Source organism: Blastomyces dermatitidis (genome assembly GCF_000003525.1).
Source record: "Blastomyces dermatitidis ER-3 genomic scaffold supercont1.10, whole genome shotgun sequence".
NCBI classification, from domain to species: domain Eukaryota; kingdom Fungi; phylum Ascomycota; class Eurotiomycetes; order Onygenales; family Ajellomycetaceae; genus Blastomyces; species Blastomyces dermatitidis.
The window spans coordinates 2,429,713-2,447,372 of NW_025544783.1; the positions used below are offsets into that span (position 1 = coordinate 2,429,713).

The window sequence follows — 17,660 nt, forward strand, 5'->3', positions numbered from 1 at the left end:
CCAACTTTCCTAGGCAAAACGGCATTACTAACCACCCTCTTGCTTCTGAACTTCCACCAGTGTTGCGGTCGTATTTTTGTGCCAGCACACGGCATGGTGAACAGTTATGCGATTACGTCCATCCCAGAATGAGCAGATGATAAAGTTTGCTGATAACTTAAGCCCTTCATTATTCAAGAGCTAAAAGATACATACAAATACCCGAGAAGAATAAAGCTGCAAAGCGCCCGGAACGTAAAATGGCCAAACATGATTTGACGAGATCTTAACCCACACATGGTGGTAGTTCCTCATCCCACTGTACCTTCATGGTTGTTGGGAAGGGAAAGTAGCCAGTATAATCCGGCACTAAATACTTGCTAATGCCACCAGGCCCTGGGATCCTCCTGAGCTCCCCTTGGGGACCTGGTACTCGTCGCAGGTTCTCCAGCTTGCCTACCGTTTTTAGCATCGCCGTTAGTCCGGTGATGCAGATATTAAACCCCAAGCACTTATGAGGGCCCTGTCCGAAATGGATATACGAGTCAATATCCCGCGTCAAGTCAACTTTATTGGGTTCAGGGAACTTCTTCGGATCCATAGATGCCTTGACCTAAATCAAAACGATGAGCATCATAATTTCAATGGATCTCAGGTTGCTTTTGTCTTACCAGGTTACACGCAACACGATCTCCAGGTTCCAAGTTCAACACTTTTAGGCCGTCCTTGATAGTTGACTTGGTGACAACCTCTCTATACAGGCCCACCGTTGATCGAAGCCTAGTTCCCTCGAGGAAACTATAACCTAATTAATACACAGCTAGGCGCAACAAAACACGGCGACCTTGATGGGAAGATAACTTACTATTTCAAAAGAAGGTCATCAGCCTCAGCGGTATCCAACTTGGACAATCGATGGATCTCTGGCAAGTGGACAGACCCTTCCTCTGATAAAAAGTAATCGAGACATTGAGAAAATAATTGCGCCTGATTTGCTACCATACCACCTGCTGTTGGAAGCATATGTGTCCAAACGATCTCCTCAGGAGGTAGGCCGGTATCGAGTAAGCGGCGAATCATATGGACCCCATACTCCATCAGGATATCGTTTCCATACAATCGTTCAGCAACACTCGTGAGGAATCCAGTTTGCTTGATCAGCTGCACATTTAACATGACAATATCTCCAAGCTGTTGCGTAACGTTCCGAGCTCCCTGGCGAAGAGGGAAACTCTTTGCAGGGTCCGCGTCGAAGAAGATGCAAGTGAACACAAGCGCCATGATCATATAAAGTTCGGCTTCGGTGTATATACCGCGTGAGTTATCTGCTGTCTTGAGTGGAAGTGAAAAGACGCTCGCGGCAAAATGTACCTGGGCGATGTTGGCGACGTCTCGCACAATGTCCACTTGATTGACTCCAGCAATCTTGTACGATTTTTCGAGTAGTAGTTTGAGCGTAATATGTTCATAGAACTTTTTAACCTCCGCCTCCCATTCGCCATGATATAAGGCTTTCCCCATCATCTGCCTGGAGGCCGCATTGGGTGGCTCATCTCCAGAAAGCATGAAGTCTCTACCAAACGAATTGCGCTCCTTGTGCATCAGAAACTCAATTGCCTCGCCCCATGTAACCTTGAAATCTTTTTGGTTTTTAAGGATCGCGTCGCATGCAGCATACGATTCGATCATGGTTGGATGGGGAATCCTCGCCGGTTTGTCCCATGAGTATTTGCTGGCAAAATCCAGCGTTGTAAGGATTTCTCTGTTTTCATCAGGCACCACTAAGGGAAAGTGGGCGTAAATTGAATTCGGCTTGAAGTGACTGGGGAATGTCCGGAGGAACAATTTATAGAATACGTGCCCTTGGTCAACGGTGTTGTCAAAATTTGCTTCATTAAAGCCCCAGTTTGTTAAATTCTTTGGAGTATAATCCACAGTATAGAAGCGGTCACCTCGTACCAGAGCAACAGCGTCGGAAAGAATTGCCCGAGATATAGTAAAACTAGCACATAGGCCACTTCCCGGTAACAAGGCTTCTTTAGCTTCTTCGACAATGAGCCCAGGGTAGAGTTCGACATTGTCGGGATGGTCGTACAAATGCTTGAGTTGGTCAGCGATATATGGGTCAGAGTTGATATCCTCGAAAGTTTCGTGAGGTTTGAGATTGAAATATTTGCGGAACTCGTTGAGGCTTGAAAGTCTCCAAGAGCGTGCTTGCTTAATCCCAAGAATTTCAACCGCTCTGAAGACAGCGGGAATTTGTGAAGCGCCAAACGGCCCTGCACAATCCTCAATGCTCTCCGTGAGAATTTTGGTTAAGTCGTCATCGTCGAATAAACCGTTTGATCCACGGGTGAGTTTGGCAAATGGTCGCTTTAGAGGATCGTTCGGAATTCCAGCTTCCCATTTGCCGAGAACCCTTAGGAAATCAGATAGGCTTACTTTGTTCGGGTCCGTATCATCGCCGAATAGCTCTCTATAGGCGTCTTGAGTCCATTTGTCATCACGTTCCGAAACGCAGGAGTGCCACCGATATACCAAATTAAATTCTGCGGAAACTTGGTTCCCACCTGCTTCATCGATCTCAGTACCGAAAAGGCCTCTCATAGATTCAGAACGAGGGTCGAGGCTCCAATCACTGTCCGTCCGGTTGATATTTAGAATCGTGCGCACATAATCTTTCAGGATAATATTTATGTACAGCCCACATGTAATCAAACGGCCAGTTTGGAAAAGGTCGTTATCGTACTTGGCGTATGCTTTCCCACTCGACTCAGCTGGCTTCGAGAAGCGATCGTCTTGGTTGATTAAAGCCAGATTTTCAACCACATGGTTATGGAAACGGTTGAACATTATGAGAAGCACGCCAACACCGGGTGGAAACCCTAAAATTCTCGTCTCGGAAAAGCAGTCCGGCTTCAACTTCCCATCCTTGAAGGATCGGACTGTATTCTGTTCTTCCTGGTTGCTCCCGTAGAGCGGAGCAAGGTCAAGATAAGAGGAAGTAAGGGAACGTGTATAGTCACCACGGTCAGTGCGGAATAGGTCTGCTGCTATGTAAGCACCCTAAAAATCATTGACACAGATAATAATAACTTACCATGAATAATAATAGAGGCCAGGTAAAATAGCATGCTCGATATTTTATTAGGATGAGCTTTGAACTGTTTCCGAACCAACAGACTATCGAAAAGGGTCCCCGGGTCTGGGAGCACTGCTGGTTGAACGGACTTCGATGGCACAGTCCTCGCATATGAAGAACCTGCAACTCCGATTTGTGGCCAAAGGATGTTCTGTATCTCATTTAGCTTCGAATGCCGAAATGTTCAGGTAATGGATACCAAATTACATTGTGTGAACCATCTGCCTGTCGATAAACATACTTTTCGCCGAGATAACTACATATAATCCGTCAAAAAAAAAAAAAAAAAAAAAAAAATCCTCTGGAAAGGTTTCGAATAGATACCTACGACAACGGCGGATGCTTTAGATCGTTCCAAAGCAAAGAGAGAAGAGAGTTGCTCAACCTATCTGCATTTGGTGATCTGGAGGGCAACGAGGAAGCGAGCTAAATATCCAGAATGAATCTCTGGAGGCAACTATTCGTTTGGCGGCTGTGCCTTACCTGGATGACCCTCTCCATGATATAATCCTTATCATTGACTGGTTCTCCCGTCGCAGCATTTCGAACAACATCAACCAGCGTATCGAGATCTTTAATGCCGACTTTCTTCAGGTCATCGATTAAAGTCGGTTCAGGCGGCGTTTCGTCAATATAACTTCCATCCCCAGTTCGGGTAGGCAGCGGCCGCAACGAAGCGCGGATGAGTTGACTAAGTTTTGACACGCCATCTTCTATCTCTTCGCGGAGAGAACCGTTCCCAGAAGATCCCGTCATTCTCGACGTTATCTTCACAGCGGCAACGATAGGGAAGATTAGAGTTCTGATGCAGATGTTAGCTACCCACTGCTTCAATCCTAGAGTCATGGTGATGGTGGTGATGGAAGCTATCTGAACGCCTAACAAAAGCAGGTATATGAGGGCTTCTAAGTTTCTTCCAAGCGACATGTGTCATATGGTCACCCTAGCACATGAAGCCAGAGATAAAGGTTTTATCAGGGCATTGAGACATGGTATTACAATGCACTCTCCACACATAGGGGCTCATGATGATGCTTCTGAAGACATGAACCGCAGCAAATGAGCGGCAATAGCACGGCAGCGAAGATAATGGTTAGACATTGCATGACTTACCGAAATATGAGCAACCACTGGATCAGACGAGCAAATAGGGACGTGATCCGATTTTAGAAAGCAACACAAAAGGTCCTGATCTCAGTCACCAAATACCGCGGGAGCACAGAGACAGGGAAGCAGAGCTATTCGTCTAAGGAAATCAAAGAACACACACGAATCAACGATATGGAACTCGTTGATCCATTTATACAGTGGAAATTTGACATTCGCACTCCAGAACGAGTGAATCCTGTTTCCTTGATGGCGAGGCTGACAGCGGGTCTACTAGATAGATCCACCATCGGACGATCCAGGGCTGGCGGTTCCAGACGCACGCAGATCCCGTTTGTCATCGCCAGTTTGAATCCGGGATTGGCGGAAGGAATGCAGGCCTGGGATATGCACAATCCCTTGAGCTTACTAGGTGCTAAGTTGGTTGGAGTTTTGCGTACAAGCATATCTGGGCCAGATTTGCGATTTCCCCGCCTGCGTCATGGGCACAGAGTCCATCAGTTGCGGCTGTCAGCGACGGCAGGAGGTTCGTCTCACCCACCAGGCTGAATGAAAGAGGCTAAAAGATATCCCAAAACAGGAAGGAAAAAAAAGAAAGAAAAGAAAAGAAAAGGAGGCTATTAAATACGAGGACAACGAAGGCGCAAAATCATGTTCAGGGTTTAATAAGATGCAACCAAGGATCCAAGGCTGTGGTGGTCCCTTCTTTCAGCCGCTAAATTGGGGGCAACTGTCCCCTGCCCAGGTGTTTCGGGTATTGAAGTCGTTAAATGCCAGTTTAACCTCACTTAGAGCGCTATCCGTTTGCTGGGCGAACTCAGTTCATCAGATTAATCAGTGAGCGATTGTTTGGTCATCTTCTATGGCTGGCTGGGAAGCAATGTGGGCAATTCATTGGTACGCTCCTTCGAGCTGTAATGTCAACAATCCATGGAAGTTAGTCTATAAATAAGTAGAACAAGTCTGAGCTGAGCGGTTGCCTACCAACGTCGGGCACAACCCCGCTTGTGTCGGTACAAAACCTCTTGCCCTTGAGATCGTTAACCTGACGCTGTGTGCCATACGTTTTTCGGATGTCACAGTATTTGAATCAGCAATGTTCCGTGCTTTGCTTCAAGAAGCAAGATGTAAGGTGTGAAGGGAAGATATAGTTATGCACTCCACTTCTAGTTGCTAATGCCGCTCACCAGGCATACTGTTCGGCAACTGGGCTCCCTTGCAGTCACCAGATATCGTCTTGGTTTGCTGGATAACGATGAAGCTATCATTGCCTTCACCCAATAACGAATCAAGGAAATATCCTATCCAGGCCCATCCCCTCCATGTCATGCCACAGCTCTATCTATCCCTGCCAACAGATTGGATGACAAAGGAGATGACAATGAGATCACCACTGGGTGCATGAATCTAACACTGAATTACCTCCTCCACTTGTTAGACTCAAAAGCTTTAGAGAACCTCATAATATGTTGCGCTATCCGTATAAAACTGGCAATGAGCTCCAGGACTGCCGTAACCGGATTAGGATGCCTCGAGAGCCGCCAAGCAGAACTGGGTCCATCACGTGAACTCTTTCCCTTAAGGTTAGTTACTGGCTGGGGCCAACTTGAACTCGGGAACCGAGTAACCTTCCAACTCGTTGATGTTCCCAGTCTCAGGCAAGCACTGTCAGGCCAAGAGAGTACGATTTCTGGTTGATTCATTGATCACTTGAAGGAGACTGTATTCCAATGGCTTCAAATATCACTCTCAGCATCAAGCCGCGAGGTGTGTTCAAACTTAGAGGGTACCCCGAAGTTTGATATATCCTTACACGCCCATATATCCAAAAGTTATAGAAGCGTATCAAAAGCTAACAATATAATCAATCACCTTCTCGACAGGCAATCCAATCGCCAAACTTCCTCAAGAGCTGTCAATCGAGCCCAACGCAACTGGGTCAGAGCTATATAACACCATCGCGTCGCGATGCGGGCTTTCCATACACCGCATTAGGGTCACCAAGGCCAGCGATGGGAGTGTCATCCGCAACAACAGCGATGCCACTGTACACTCCACCGGCCTCCGAAATCAGAGCACCATCTACATAAAAGATCTAGGTCCGCATTACCTCAGTTCCCTTGTTCCCTCTTGCATTCTCACTCTACCATCTTAGGATGCTCAATACGTATACATATTCCCCGCGAGAATTATCTCTCTGACATCATATCCAGGAGTCCAACTCGGCTGGCGAACCGTCTACCTGATTGAATATTTCGGCCCACTCCTCATCCACCCAATATTCCTCATGCAGTCCATGCGCTCCAAAATCTATCGCACCCCTAATCCTCCCCAAGTTACCAATTACCAACTTCTGTTCTGCGCCCTCATTCTCCTCCACTTTGTGAAACGCGAACTAGAAACAGCCTTCCTCCACCGCTTCGGCCGCGCAACCATGCCCGCAGTCTTCGTCATCCGCAATAGCGCGCACTACTGGGTCCTCTCAGGTCTTAACGTCGCCTACTGGGTCTACGCACCAACCTCCAATGCCGCATCTACAACGATTGAATCTGCAAACCCATTCCTACTCTACACTGGCCTAGCTTTATTCGCCTTCGGCCAACTAGCAAATCTAAATGCACATATAGTGCTCCGAAACCTCCGACGGCCCGGCACGAGCGAACGGGGCATCCCGCATGGCTTCGGGTTTAACTGGGTGACGTGCCCCAATTACCTATTCGAGGTAATTGCATGGGTCGGTATGTATCTGGTCAGCGGGTTGAGTTGGAGCGTGGTGCTCTTTATCATTGTTGCGTGTGCGCCCATGATTACCTGGGCGAAACAGAAGGAGCGCTCGTATCGCAAAGAGTTTGGTGACAAGTATAAGAAGAAGCGGTTCGCCATGCTGCCGGGCATTGTCTGAGCTTGGTGCTTTCCGCTTGTGGGTGGTGGTACTAACGCTGTCGACTGGCTACCTAGACGCGGGATCAAATCAGTCGACCATTGTCTGGGGATAGCAGCAAGGGGTTGGACGGCGTGGTGTTTGTCGGTGGGACAGGACGAGGTGGCCATGATTGAGTTTAATGCAGGCTCGGATTGTGACATTGGTCAGCAGGAGGCCTGTCCTTTGTCTTCGGGTAACAACCTTTCTTAATCCATAAAAAAAATATGTGTTCGGCGTCGGTGTATATTATGCAACGTGAAACAATCCTGTTTTATTAGCCGGGGAAGATCAATTTGCGAACAGATGTACTATAACTAGTTGAAGTAATGTTTGTAAATTTATCTCTCATTCGTTTCATTCGTGAAACATAGTTTATTCGCTTTCATCCATTTTATGCAAAACCGTTGGGTTGTGTGATATAGATAGAACATTGTATCATCCGTGGATAGATTATTGGGGGCAAACCGGACATTTTTTACTATTTACCTATCCTTCGAGGTCGGGAAGTAGATGGTGTAGAACGGCTAGATATTGTTTGTAGTAGATAATGATAGGCTGCCGTAAATAGCATCCTGGAATGTCTGTGAAACCCTTTGGTGCCAGGTAGATACAGCGATTTTCTCAATCATTATCTACTTAGTGGCTTGCAATCGAAATTCTATGCCTGTGGCGGGTCTCAGTATGCCGGACACCACAGGAATGATGCAAGACATTTGAATGGGTTTTGGAAATTTGGATAAACTCACCCTAGGCAACTCTATCAGAAAAAATGAATGTGTTCAAAATATTTGACTTGGTTTGGGTTTTTTTACTGCGAAGAACATTTGCGGATGTTACAGATCCCTTTCCTTGGGTGCCTTCAAACTCTCTGACATTCATAGATATTCAGAGAGCCAGCAGGCAGACTCATTCAAAAGGCAGCTGCTCTCACATCTACGGCCACCAAGTTTTATCAAGCTGGTCGTGCTTCGAACCTGCAACCCGTCACTTCCATGGCCGCTAGATAAGCCAGAATTTCTTCGACAAGTTGGCTTTTGGTGATATGCACCCTGTTGCCCTTCTCAATTCTATGTCACCGGAATATGAATCAACTGTTAGAGAAGTCAACGCCTGTTCAACAATCCAGTTCTGCCATGTATGAGCTGCCCCCAAGCCTTATCACAAAGTTGTACCACCAGTAACCTTTCGGAATGAACCTGAGGGCTGTGGTAAAGTCCCGATATTCAGGACACCAGCCTGCTGACTCCCAGTCCAAAAAGCCTGTAATTTGTCCATTTTGTACAGCGATGTTATGGTGCTTGAGGTCGCCGTGCGTGAAAACGATACGATGAGGCATTGAATCTACTTTTCTAGCACAATCAAGTGCGTTGTTGTATTCTGTTTCTGATGGGAATCCCCCTGACCAAGCAGTGCTCCGGAGGTATTCATGTATTCATTGAACTTTTGTTCTGACTCAAAAGGGCCAATGAGATGATTAGGTACGCGAACGCTCCTAATAGCTGTGTTCATCAAAGAGCAAATTCTGTTCTCCCCCCATGGACTTTTCCATCTCCGGATTGCTTCTAAATAACCGTTTAATTGCAATTGGATCGAATCTCGCTCAGTGTCACTTGGGATTTTGTAAACTCGACCAAGTTCATCGCCGGGGATACGAGTCATCAGAATTGATACTGGAGCATGCGGAGTATCTGGATGGTCTCCATAGCAGATCACCTTCGGAACTGGGAGACCTGCTCTTCTGGCGACCTACATTGTCAAGACTTCTTCTAACCGAGTACCATCAGACCACTTCAGAATCAGCCCAAATGGAAGCTGAGCAATCTGATTATCAAAAGTAGCCCCGACCCAGCGACAATAAGACTCAGAGAACAATCTCAGATATTTGTGGATAATGCCCCATAATCGGCGTACTTTAGGGTGGGTCGCGCGAGGTGTTTCTGGTATTTTGCTGGTCACTGTAGGTGAGATATTATTTGCCCAGGTAAAATCCGGTATACGTGAGGTTATAAAGAAAGTGCAAGAGAGAGAAACTAAGTAGTTAACCGTCAGGGGCTGACTAATCAGTCCGCCGCGGTCACAAAACCTCCCTAGGGGTATCAGGCGCGCCAGCACGGTAGCTAGTCTACCGCCAGACGGAGTCTAGTTGCCTATGCCTATCTACATTATATGTACAAATTATCCTCCTTCCTGGAGGTTTTGCTTGTGGTGCCATTACAGGTGGGCACAGATTGCTGCAGGGTGTTAGACCCTGTTGGGGGTTGTCAGGCCCAGGACAGCGAGATATCTGGGGTAAAGAAAGTAAATGAAAAGAGAAGAAAGGAGTGTGGAGAGAGGGTAAAAAGGAAAAAAACAGGACATAAGAGAAGGGGCGAGAGAGAGGCGCCAGGGGATAAGAGGCCTGGAACCGGGCTAATTCGTGGTGCGAGTATCTGGTTCTACTCTAGAAATTTGAAATACTAACCTCGTGTCCAATGCCTTGGCCTTCTAGGTAGGTATTATACATCGTGCGATGCGCCAGTTGCTGGTTCCAAACCTGAAGGGGGGTTAGATGTAAGCCACCTAGTCACAAAGGTGGATGGTACCAGGCGCTATCTTATAGCAAGCGTTCACACGTATACAGTAAGGTTGGGCCGTACAGTATGCCTTATGATGTTTGATCACTATAGGATAGGGTAGTGCCAGCTAACCGGATGGACGGTAGGTATATAGAGGATATCTAGCGTTACTAGTTAACCACGGCGGTGGCTTAAGGTTCTTGTAGAATATAGTAGTCTAAAAGAGTAGACAGAATAAAAGAGTAGCAAACTACCTTAGAAATACATAAGAGCAAAAAATTTCTCCAGGATACAGCCATTCAGCAGTTCTAGATCTGAATCCTGAGCTCCTTCCATCTTTATGTAAAATTCTAAACCAATCATGAAAACTCAAATATGTAAATGAAATGAAACGAACAGAAAAGAAAAAGAAGAAAAAAAAAAAGAAAAGGGAAAAAAGGGAAAGGGAAAAAGATGCCCAATGGACGACAGATATTATTTAGATAATAGGAAAAAGCCAGCATTTTTCATGGACATACAGAGTACATTCTTCAAAGCAAGGAAATAGAAAGAGAAGAGGAGAAAATTTTACACTCATCTATTCGCGTTACTTGTCTCCCGGGCCCATTTCGTCCAAAAGATCTCCATCTGCTGCTCGCAAGTCTTTTTGGGTTCAGGGGCATCGCAACCCAAAAACCGAACGATAAAGTCTCCGTCGTTGAACAGGCTGTCTGGCATTAAGGAAGGAGAATCCGTCGTATAAGAATTGAGAATACGTTGTGGGATCAGCGCTAATTTTGCGAGGAGGGTGGGGTGCCATTGGATGATATGATCCTATGATGGGAAAGAAAAGAGGGTTAGTAAAAGAGTAGTTATGGTTGCGGAAGCGTTTGCGGGTTGGATTTCACAGATACATGGCAATATGAACACTCACCAGAGCATGGGTTTCCGCTTTTGCAAAGTTATAACTGCGGTATAAGGGGTCAAACCACGCATCCAGAAAGTAGCGAGTCCAGTCTGTTCGCCGCAGGATCATGCTACCAGGGCACAGATTTTCCGCATCTTGGCTGATGATGAAGTCCACGTCTTTTGCTTTTAGGTGACTAAATGTCTTGATGACGCTACTCGGCGGCACTACGGGTTTATCTTTGATCATAAGGAATTCCAGCCGCTTGTAATCGAGGATATGGGAAGTCAGGGAGAGGGAAGGGTTCATGATGACGGCATGCGGCGAAATATGGAAGAAATGGGATGCCTTCGGATACAAAGTGTAGGCATGGCGGAGGGCAGGGACTAAGGCCCAGCTGCGAGGAGCGCCGTCTAGGTAGGGAAGGTATTCTCTTGTACTGGCGAAAAAGTTTGTGTAGCCTGTTTGTTTATCTCCTTATTAGCACGTTGTAATTCACTGCCAAAGAGCTTCTTGCATTATTCTTACCATGACGCTTAGCATAATCTTCCCGATTATGCTTAATGCGTTGAATATACTTGTCACTGAATTTCTCCTCATCCAAAACCGTGACAATTACTATATTCGTCTCCCCGGTTGGTATGACCTCTCCCGAAGACGCAAGAGACGAAGAAGAGGAGAAAAGGCGAGAGAGCAAGAAAAAGAACGAGAAAGCAACAACTGCCAATACAGCAGCTACTTTCAACTTGCGGCGAGTGGAGGTGTGTGAGAGGCGCGTGTACGAGACATTATGCGAAGGCTTGCGCGGGGGTAGGGCGAACTGCATCTTCTGTATATTTTAAAATTCCTGAAATTCAAACTCCTTCCCCCAGCTACGGGGATGCTGGGAGACAACAGTAATCAAACCCTCCTCTTGGAAGACTTTGACATGTGGTTCTTTTTTTTTTTCCCTGGTCTCTGGGCCGTTGTTAAGAGCTTCGCGCTTGCATAATAATTTGAGGATGCGAGATGAAGACGGGCCTCGGGGCGGAACAACAAGATTCTCCGCTCTCTATCCAGCAGAATGTTTTGGACTACTGGAGCTGTATAATAATTGATGTGGTGTGTTCAGAGGTTTTCTAGTTATTATATGTTTATTGATTCCAATTTGCTTTACCTGAGTTGTGCGCCACGAGAGGGCAAGCAGTTTTATGGCATCTTGTCAGGGTTATATATATTGTCAAATATTATCCGAATATCTGAGACATTCGAAGAACATCATCTCCAGCTAGCCATGCAGCATTCCAAGGATCCCAGTCTTGAAACCGAGGATGGACTGCACACGAATACGCGAGACTACGCTTTCTGGTATTGTAAAGTTAATTTTGTAAAGTACTAGCACATATGTGAAATTTGCGTGCCACCCAAGGGGCGCAGATGCGGTAGTCATCTAGGATTGGACGCTCACATTTTGGAGAAGAAAGAAATTAATTGATTACCACGACATCAAAAAATACATAGTCTAATATACATCCCATTGTAAGCAGGGGTAAGTGTGTGAACAATCAGTGCGAGATATCTTCCAGCCATCTACCGCCCCATCCTGCCACCACCAGAGCGCAAGGCTGACGATTTACACCAGTTGAACAGATAAGATAAACCTAGACTCAGATACCCTCCCGACACATCAATCAACTCAAAGGCACACATCCATTCCCATCCAAATTGAAAATTTCCGCTCGACTACTCTGAGCTCCGCGGCACAGCTATCTTTTCCTGTCCGGCGGATTCCAATTCTGCAGCAGCCTTCAATTCTAGTTCCCTTTGTTCCTGCTCAAATTTCTCCTTCATTGCCTTTGACCGCATCACTTTCCACCGCAGATTCCACCCGAAAACACCCAATTCCTTTATCCTAGCCGGTTTATCGCCTAAGAGGTACTGGTCCAAGCCCCCCACCTTCTTAATTGTTCTCAGCACGCGATGCTGGACTTTGAGCTTTAAAGTCTTCCCTAGGGCTTCGCTATAGAGTTCTTCGTGGCGAATGTTGGGTTTCCATGTCCGTCTTGTCTTTCCCTTATTTCGGCCCTTGGAGATTTTGTTTCCGAATTGGATTCTAGAGCCGCCGTAGAGACCTGTGTTTGATTGTTTGTAGAATCGGGCGGGGCCGTAGGGATATTCTGGAATTGACTTGGGTGGGTTTGTAGCAACATATAGGGAGCGAGTTGGTGTCCAGAAGAGATTGCGGAATGCTTGGAGGAAGGATGAAGGGCGGGAGGCGGAGAGAGCGAATGGTTTGGTCGTGTGGAGAGACATTGTCGCGACCATGCTGTGCTAAAGCCCAAGCATGGCAGTGGAGTGGGAGAACTGACTGGATGTGCGGCTACACTCCCACGAACCGGATAAGGTCTAGGAGGTCAACGGCTGTAGGCAAAGAGTATTGCTATGGGTGAGATCGATTGACAACGGTCTGTCGGCATTGAATATTCAGGACTGAATGATGGTTGCTTTGGAGCGACTTTTGCAACTTTCGGCGCTAGGGTTCATTCGGACTAGCGTCATTCTACAGTTTTGTTTAGCTAAGCCAGACTAACTTAGTTAATCGATTGCTCCAGGCCGCAAAACCATCCAGAAGCAAATAGCGCGAGGAAGCTTCAAATAACTGTCGTCTTTATTTGCAACTCTGACCACGGACTATCCACGACCCTTTTAATTTTGTGATTGCCAATTATTCTCAACCTTGTGATTGCTCCTAACCATCAGCTCATCTGCGCTCAGCAGAGACCTCTACCACCATGGTTCAGATCAGTGAGGTCAAAGGAAATTCGCGCGAGAACAGAACGGCAGCGCACACCCATATAAAAGGCTTAGGATTACGGCCCGATGGCACTGCTGAACCTACTAGTGCTGGTTTTGTTGGACAGGCTGCCGCGAGAGAGGTGAGTTTGGAATCTTCTTTGACCATTTCCGTGTCGAACTTTTTTTGTTTTGCCAGCCGTAACACTGCGGTATTTCTCCCAGGCTTGTGGTGTAGTGGTCGATATGATAAGAGCGAAGAAAATAGCAGGGCGAGCAGTCCTGCTTGCGGGCGGGCCGGGAACCGGTAAAACCGCCCTGGCGCTGGCTGTGTCGCAAGAATTGGGCACCAAAGTACCTTTTTGTCCCATCGTGGGAAGTGAAGTTTTCTCAGCGGAGGTCAAGAAGACCGAAGCTCTCATGGAGAACTTTCGAAGGGCAATCGGTAATAACTTTTGCATAATTTCCATGATAAATTACTTTTTGGTTTTTGAGCTAACTTTTCTCTGCGTAGGACTACGGGTACGCGAGACAAAGGAGGTATACGAAGGAGAAGTAACAGAACTTACTCCAGAGGAAGCAGAAAACCCATTGGGAGGCTACGGAAGGACGATAAGCCATCTAATAATCGGACTCAAATCTTACAGAGGGACGAAAAAGCTGCGACTCGACCCTAGCATCTACGAAGCGATCCAGAAAGAAAGAGTAGCCGTTGGCGACGTCATATACATCGAAGCTAACACTGGCGCGTGCAAGCGTGTTGGACGATCTGACGCCTATGCCACCGAGTTTGATCTAGAGGCTGAGGAATACGTTCCTGTCCCGAAGGGCGACGTCCACAAGAAGAAGGAGATCGTACAAGACGTCACGCTCCATGACTTGGATATTGCCAATGCCAGACCCCAAGGTGGGCAAGATGTGATGAGCATGATGGGTCAGCTCATGAAACCCAAAAAGACGGAAATCACAGACAAACTGCGTCAGGAAATCAACAAGGTTGTAAACCGATATATTGACCAAGGGGTTGCCGAATTGGTTCCTGGCGTTTTATTCATCGATGAAGTAAGTTTTACCTTTCCGCCCCAATGAAATACCCAAAACGAGTAAAAAAAAAAAAAAAGAAAAGAAAAGAAAAGAAAAGAAAAGAAAAGAAACCATCCAGACTAACAATCATTCCCTTCCGCAGGTCCACATGCTTGACATAGAATGCTTCACCTACCTGAACCGCGCCCTCGAATCCTCCATCTCACCCATTGTAATCCTAGCCTCGAACCGCGGCAACACCGTCGTACGCGGCACAGGCGACATTGTCGCTGCCCACGGAATCCCACCAGACCTCCTCGCCCGCCTCCTCATAATCCCCACCCACGCCTATAACCCCGAAGAAATAAAAACCATCGTGCGCCTGCGGGCCAAGACAGAGGGCTTGACCATTAGCGAGCCGGCGCTGGAAAGAGTCGCGGCGCACGGAAGTAAGGTGAGTTTGCGTTATGCTTTGCAGCTGCTGACGCCGGCGAGCATCCTGGCGCGGGTAAGTGGGAGGGCTAGCGGGATTGAGGAAGCGGATATTGCGGAGTGTGAGGATCTGTTTATTGATGCGAGGAGAAGTGCGGGGATTGTTTCGGGTGGGGGTGCTGCTGGGTTTATTTCGTGATTTTTCAATTTTATTTTTTTATACTAATATGATGTGATGTGATATCTTATTTGCTTTTCGATGTTGTACCGACAAGTTTGTTTTAGCCTACAATTCTTTTTAACTTGGACAAGGCTGAGAATTTTCTCCCCTTTCTTTGTCCCATAATAAGTTCTTTTATATATGTTATTCCATAATTATGCGAGGGTGGTGGGAAAGTAAAAGAAGGGATTCTAGATGGTCAAAATAAAACATAATAAATCTAATACACGAAGACCAACCCTTCTCAAGGAAATTACTTCTGAAATCTCTCTATACGGCCCTGTTGCAGTTGAGACAAGTGACAGCCAGGGCCCGATATACTCTCACGTTGGGTATCTTCCACTGCCGCGCCTTTATTCTCTTCTCGTCTTGTCCCCCCTCTCCCAAGCCCGATGAAAATAAAGCACCACCCGCCTCACAATCCCCAAAAACCAGTAAATTACCAACAGAAACCTAACAAGAAACCTAGCTAGCCTTTCCCGTTTGGCCAAAGCCTCGACCTGCGACCATTCCATAGCGTCTGGGTAAGAAGGAAGAAAGGGGTCATCACCCAAGACCCCGAACGGCAATTCAGCTCCCAAGTGGTCCACAGCTACTTGAAACGCACTGCGGACCGCATCCTCGTACCGCCCGTATCCAGTCCACGGACCACAGTAACTAATCCCGCGCGTATTTTGGATCCGTTGGAGCAACTTGTGTGATCTCAACGCTCGGTTATTGAACGTAAAACGCGAGTATTCCCATATCCCCTGAACGCGGAGTGGGTGGGGAGGAGATATGGGATTGTGAGTTATGAGGACGGGGCCGAAGATTTCTTCCGAGAGTCCTTGCAGCCGATTTATGTGAAAGGAGGTGCAGAATTGACTGGTGTCGGGGGGGTTGCGCTGGGAGGATTTTGTAATGAGGTTAAAGGCGGCCCACACACGTTTTCGCTTCGGCATCAACTATCGATGGCGAATAGCATCTTTAGCTAAATGTGTGGAATGAAAGATAAACTCGTTTCGGAGCAAAATGTCGATTGGCACGGTCCAAGCTCGGACATGTGGACGCAAAAGGGGGAAGAGTTGGAACTTACCGCCGTGTCGGAATGTAGGATTGCGATAGAACTCGCTGTTTGGAATCCGCTCAACGCCCGGACCTCTTCATCAGTCGCATCCGCGGATATCAGGTTTAAAGCGTTATGGGCAGACGTCGCAATGATGACATGATTGAAATATTCCGTTCGGCCTTGCTCCCCTTGCACTGCCAACCAACCGAGTCTATCACTTGTTTTAACTGATTTGATTGTCGTATTGAAATGGACTCTCTCAGTAGCTGAGATATTGGTGGTTGCTGCCGCGAAATCAGCTTTGCCTCCTGCTACAATCATCCACTCTGACCACCATAGTGAGCTCCGGAGAATATCACAGTTCGCCATGAAACGTAGAAGTAGCGCTATTGGAAGCTCCAGTGCATCCCTTGCATTATGGACGTTCCATAAAACTGCAATAAGTGGAATTATGTAATTATCGCGGAAAGAATTCGAATATCCCTCGGTGGCCAGATATGCGCCGATGCTCTTCTGGGATTGCTCATGTTGGTAAGGTTGCTGGATATTTTTCCATTTTCGCGACCTTTGTCTTTTGACAGGTTGTTCACCCCTTAATGAATCCAGGGCAAAATGATTGAATCTCACAACATCAATCAACATCCTCCACATATCCAACCGGAACAGGTTTCGGGAAAGAATTGCGAAGGGGGATGCTGTTCTCCATTCAAATAAATCCCCGAGCTGGGTCGAAGCGATTGAGAATTCTATGTCGTGGCAAGGTATCTGTAGCTCCTGCAGCAATGCATATAGATTTGCTGGCCTCCCAAGTAAGCTCCTAAGACAAGGAAGGCTCAAGGTACGGAAGCAAACTAACGTGAAGTGGAAGGCTTGAAATAAACAAGTCCTGTATCAATCCCAATAGTCTTTCCTCTCTGCTCGTACTGTACTAAATGCGTAGGACCTCCAAATCTGCTCCCGGATTCGAAAATATGGACTTCATGCCCTGAGTCTTTCAAGGCCCAGAAGGCAGCAAGACCGGAACAACCCCCGCCAACAATGGCAACTTTCTTGGAAGTCATTGTGATGTGCTCGGCAGGTATCGGAATAAACGAAAGATCACATCCAGAAATATCATTAGTGTTGCCAGCAATATAATATGGCTGACTGGTTGGCCATTGGACAAGATTCGTGCCGGATTCAGCAAAATTTGACGCTCTCCGTATTGGCGAACCAAGGACAATCTATGCGACGAATACAAACACTGCAATCGCGCAATATCGCCAGGCTAAAGTGCAGATAAGTTCTATCATATGGAAAGGCATTGGTATGTCTCGACGACTTGTGGTAAAGATGCTCCGGCGCGCAACGTCTCGTGAAGGGGAAGGTGGAGGAATAGTATAACTATATATTACTCTAATTAGTAATAGACCGAAATACACTGATCTCTCTCTCTACTTCTGTACTCCGTAAGTAGTTACAGGATATTGTAGCAAGAGATTGCATCGCACGTTCCAAACACCGTTCTAGCTGTCTCATGTCTGGATGTTGCAAAGGTTCCAGGCCGGGCAGATGGATGGAAGTAGGATCACGT

At 46.9% G+C, this 17,660-nt stretch overlaps 8 protein-coding genes across 9 annotated transcripts; 2 read left to right on the top strand and 6 right to left on the bottom strand.

The window, feature by feature from the left end:
- Position 1: 1 nt before the first annotated feature.
- On the bottom strand, positions 2-5,708 carry BDCG_08201 (oxidoreductase). Its single transcript, XM_045423973.1, has 9 exons — positions 5,213-5,708; positions 4,235-5,140; positions 3,605-3,923; positions 3,450-3,547; positions 3,329-3,377; positions 3,080-3,272; positions 845-3,026; positions 651-777; positions 2-592 (listed from the first exon to the last, which is right to left on the bottom strand). Exons 3-9 carry the CDS (start codon positions 3,875-3,877, stop codon positions 266-268), a joined length of 3,249 nt encoding a protein of 1,082 aa, XP_045272796.1. The 5' UTR covers positions 3,878-3,923; positions 4,235-5,140; positions 5,213-5,708; the 3' UTR covers positions 2-265.
- On the top strand, positions 2,389-7,903 carry BDCG_08202 (enoyl reductase). The gene is made up of 4 exons (XM_045423974.1): positions 2,389-3,036; positions 3,095-5,995; positions 6,112-6,327; positions 6,442-7,903. Exons 2-4 carry the CDS (start codon positions 5,959-5,961, stop codon positions 7,128-7,130), a joined length of 942 nt encoding a protein of 313 aa, XP_045272797.1. The 5' UTR covers positions 2,389-3,036; positions 3,095-5,958; the 3' UTR covers positions 7,131-7,903.
- Positions 7,904-8,265: 362 nt separating this feature from the next.
- BDCG_17749 (uncharacterized protein) lies at positions 8,266-8,487 on the bottom strand (the record flags this gene model as incomplete). Its single annotated transcript, XM_045426820.1, has 1 exon — positions 8,266-8,487. The coding sequence occupies one exon, from the start codon at positions 8,485-8,487 to the stop codon at positions 8,266-8,268; it is 222 nt and encodes a 73-aa protein (XP_045282459.1).
- Positions 8,488-8,492: 5 nt separating this feature from the next.
- BDCG_17750 (uncharacterized protein) lies at positions 8,493-8,810 on the bottom strand (the record flags this gene model as incomplete). The annotated part of the gene is made up of 1 exon (XM_045426821.1): positions 8,493-8,810. One exon carries the CDS (start codon positions 8,808-8,810, stop codon positions 8,493-8,495), a length of 318 nt encoding a protein of 105 aa, XP_045282460.1.
- A 401-nt stretch (positions 8,811-9,211) lies between these two features.
- BDCG_08203 (mannan polymerase II complex MNN11 subunit) lies at positions 9,212-11,855 on the bottom strand. Its single transcript, XM_045423975.1, has 3 exons — positions 11,121-11,855; positions 10,620-11,053; positions 9,212-10,519 (listed from the first exon to the last, which is right to left on the bottom strand). Exons 1-3 carry the CDS (start codon positions 11,416-11,418, stop codon positions 10,280-10,282), a joined length of 972 nt encoding a protein of 323 aa, XP_045272798.1. The 5' UTR covers positions 11,419-11,855; the 3' UTR covers positions 9,212-10,279.
- Positions 11,856-11,904: 49 nt separating this feature from the next.
- Positions 11,905-15,303, top strand: BDCG_08205 (RuvB-like helicase 1). The gene is made up of 5 exons (XM_045423977.1): positions 11,905-12,120; positions 12,214-13,507; positions 13,590-13,809; positions 13,879-14,426; positions 14,551-15,303. Exons 2-5 carry the CDS (start codon positions 13,364-13,366, stop codon positions 15,016-15,018), a joined length of 1,380 nt encoding a protein of 459 aa, XP_045272800.1. The 5' UTR covers positions 11,905-12,120; positions 12,214-13,363; the 3' UTR covers positions 15,019-15,303.
- Positions 11,938-13,118, bottom strand: BDCG_08204 (50S ribosomal protein L24). Its single transcript, XM_045423976.1, has one exon. The coding sequence runs from the start codon at positions 12,894-12,896 to the stop codon at positions 12,315-12,317; it is 582 nt and encodes a 193-aa protein (XP_045272799.1). The 5' UTR covers positions 12,897-13,118; the 3' UTR covers positions 11,938-12,314.
- Positions 15,007-17,653, bottom strand: BDCG_08206 (the record flags this gene model as incomplete). 2 transcript variants are annotated; one of them, XM_045423978.1, is made up of 3 exons in its annotated part: positions 15,393-15,983; positions 16,115-16,884; positions 16,944-17,148. In XM_045423978.1, the coding sequence occupies 3 exons, from the start codon at positions 17,146-17,148 to the stop codon at positions 15,393-15,395; spliced, it is 1,566 nt and encodes a 521-aa protein (XP_045272801.1). The 2 variants fall into 2 exon arrangements, with proteins under 2 accessions (XP_045282461.1, XP_045272801.1); XM_045423979.1 differs by having other exon boundaries at positions 15,007-15,983; positions 16,115-17,653.
- Between the last annotated feature and the right edge of the window lie 7 nt (positions 17,654-17,660).

Bases quoted from the DNA above. Each gene is read 5' to 3' on its own strand.
- BDCG_08201 (XM_045423973.1), bottom strand. From the start codon at position 3,877: ATGACGGGATCTTCTGGGAACGGTTCTCTCCGCGAAGAGATAGAAGAT. The intron at 3,378-3,449 runs GTAGGTATCTAT...GATTATATGTAG, and splicing joins CTAAAGCATCCGCCGTTGTC to TTATCTCGGCGAAAAGTATG. The intron at 778-844 runs GTAAGTTATCTT...ATTAGGTTATAG, and splicing joins GATGACCTTCTTTTGAAATA to TTTCCTCGAGGGAACTAGGC.
- BDCG_08205 (XM_045423977.1), top strand. From the start codon at position 13,364: ATGGTTCAGATCAGTGAGGTCAAAGGAAATTCGCGCGAGAACAGAACG. The intron at 13,508-13,589 runs GTGAGTTTGGAA...TATTTCTCCCAG, and splicing joins GACAGGCTGCCGCGAGAGAG to GCTTGTGGTGTAGTGGTCGA. The intron at 13,810-13,878 runs GTAATAACTTTT...TTCTCTGCGTAG, and splicing joins GAACTTTCGAAGGGCAATCG to GACTACGGGTACGCGAGACA.
- BDCG_08202 (XM_045423974.1), top strand. From the start codon at position 5,959: ATGGCTTCAAATATCACTCTCAGCATCAAGCCGCGAG. The intron at 5,996-6,111 runs GTGTGTTCAAAC...CCTTCTCGACAG, and splicing joins TCTCAGCATCAAGCCGCGAG to GCAATCCAATCGCCAAACTT. The intron at 6,328-6,441 runs GTCCGCATTACC...CATCATATCCAG, and splicing joins CATCTACATAAAAGATCTAG to GAGTCCAACTCGGCTGGCGA.
- BDCG_08204 (XM_045423976.1), bottom strand. From the start codon at position 12,896: ATGGTCGCGACAATGTCTCTCCACACGACCAAACCATTCGCTCTCTCC.
- BDCG_08203 (XM_045423975.1), bottom strand. From the start codon at position 11,418: ATGCAGTTCGCCCTACCCCCGCGCAAGCCTTCGCATAATGTCTCGTAC. The intron at 11,054-11,120 runs GTAAGAATAATG...ATAAACAAACAG, and splicing joins AGATTATGCTAAGCGTCATG to GCTACACAAACTTTTTCGCC. The intron at 10,520-10,619 runs GTGAGTGTTCAT...TTCCCATCATAG, and splicing joins AAGCGGAAACCCATGCTCTG to GATCATATCATCCAATGGCA.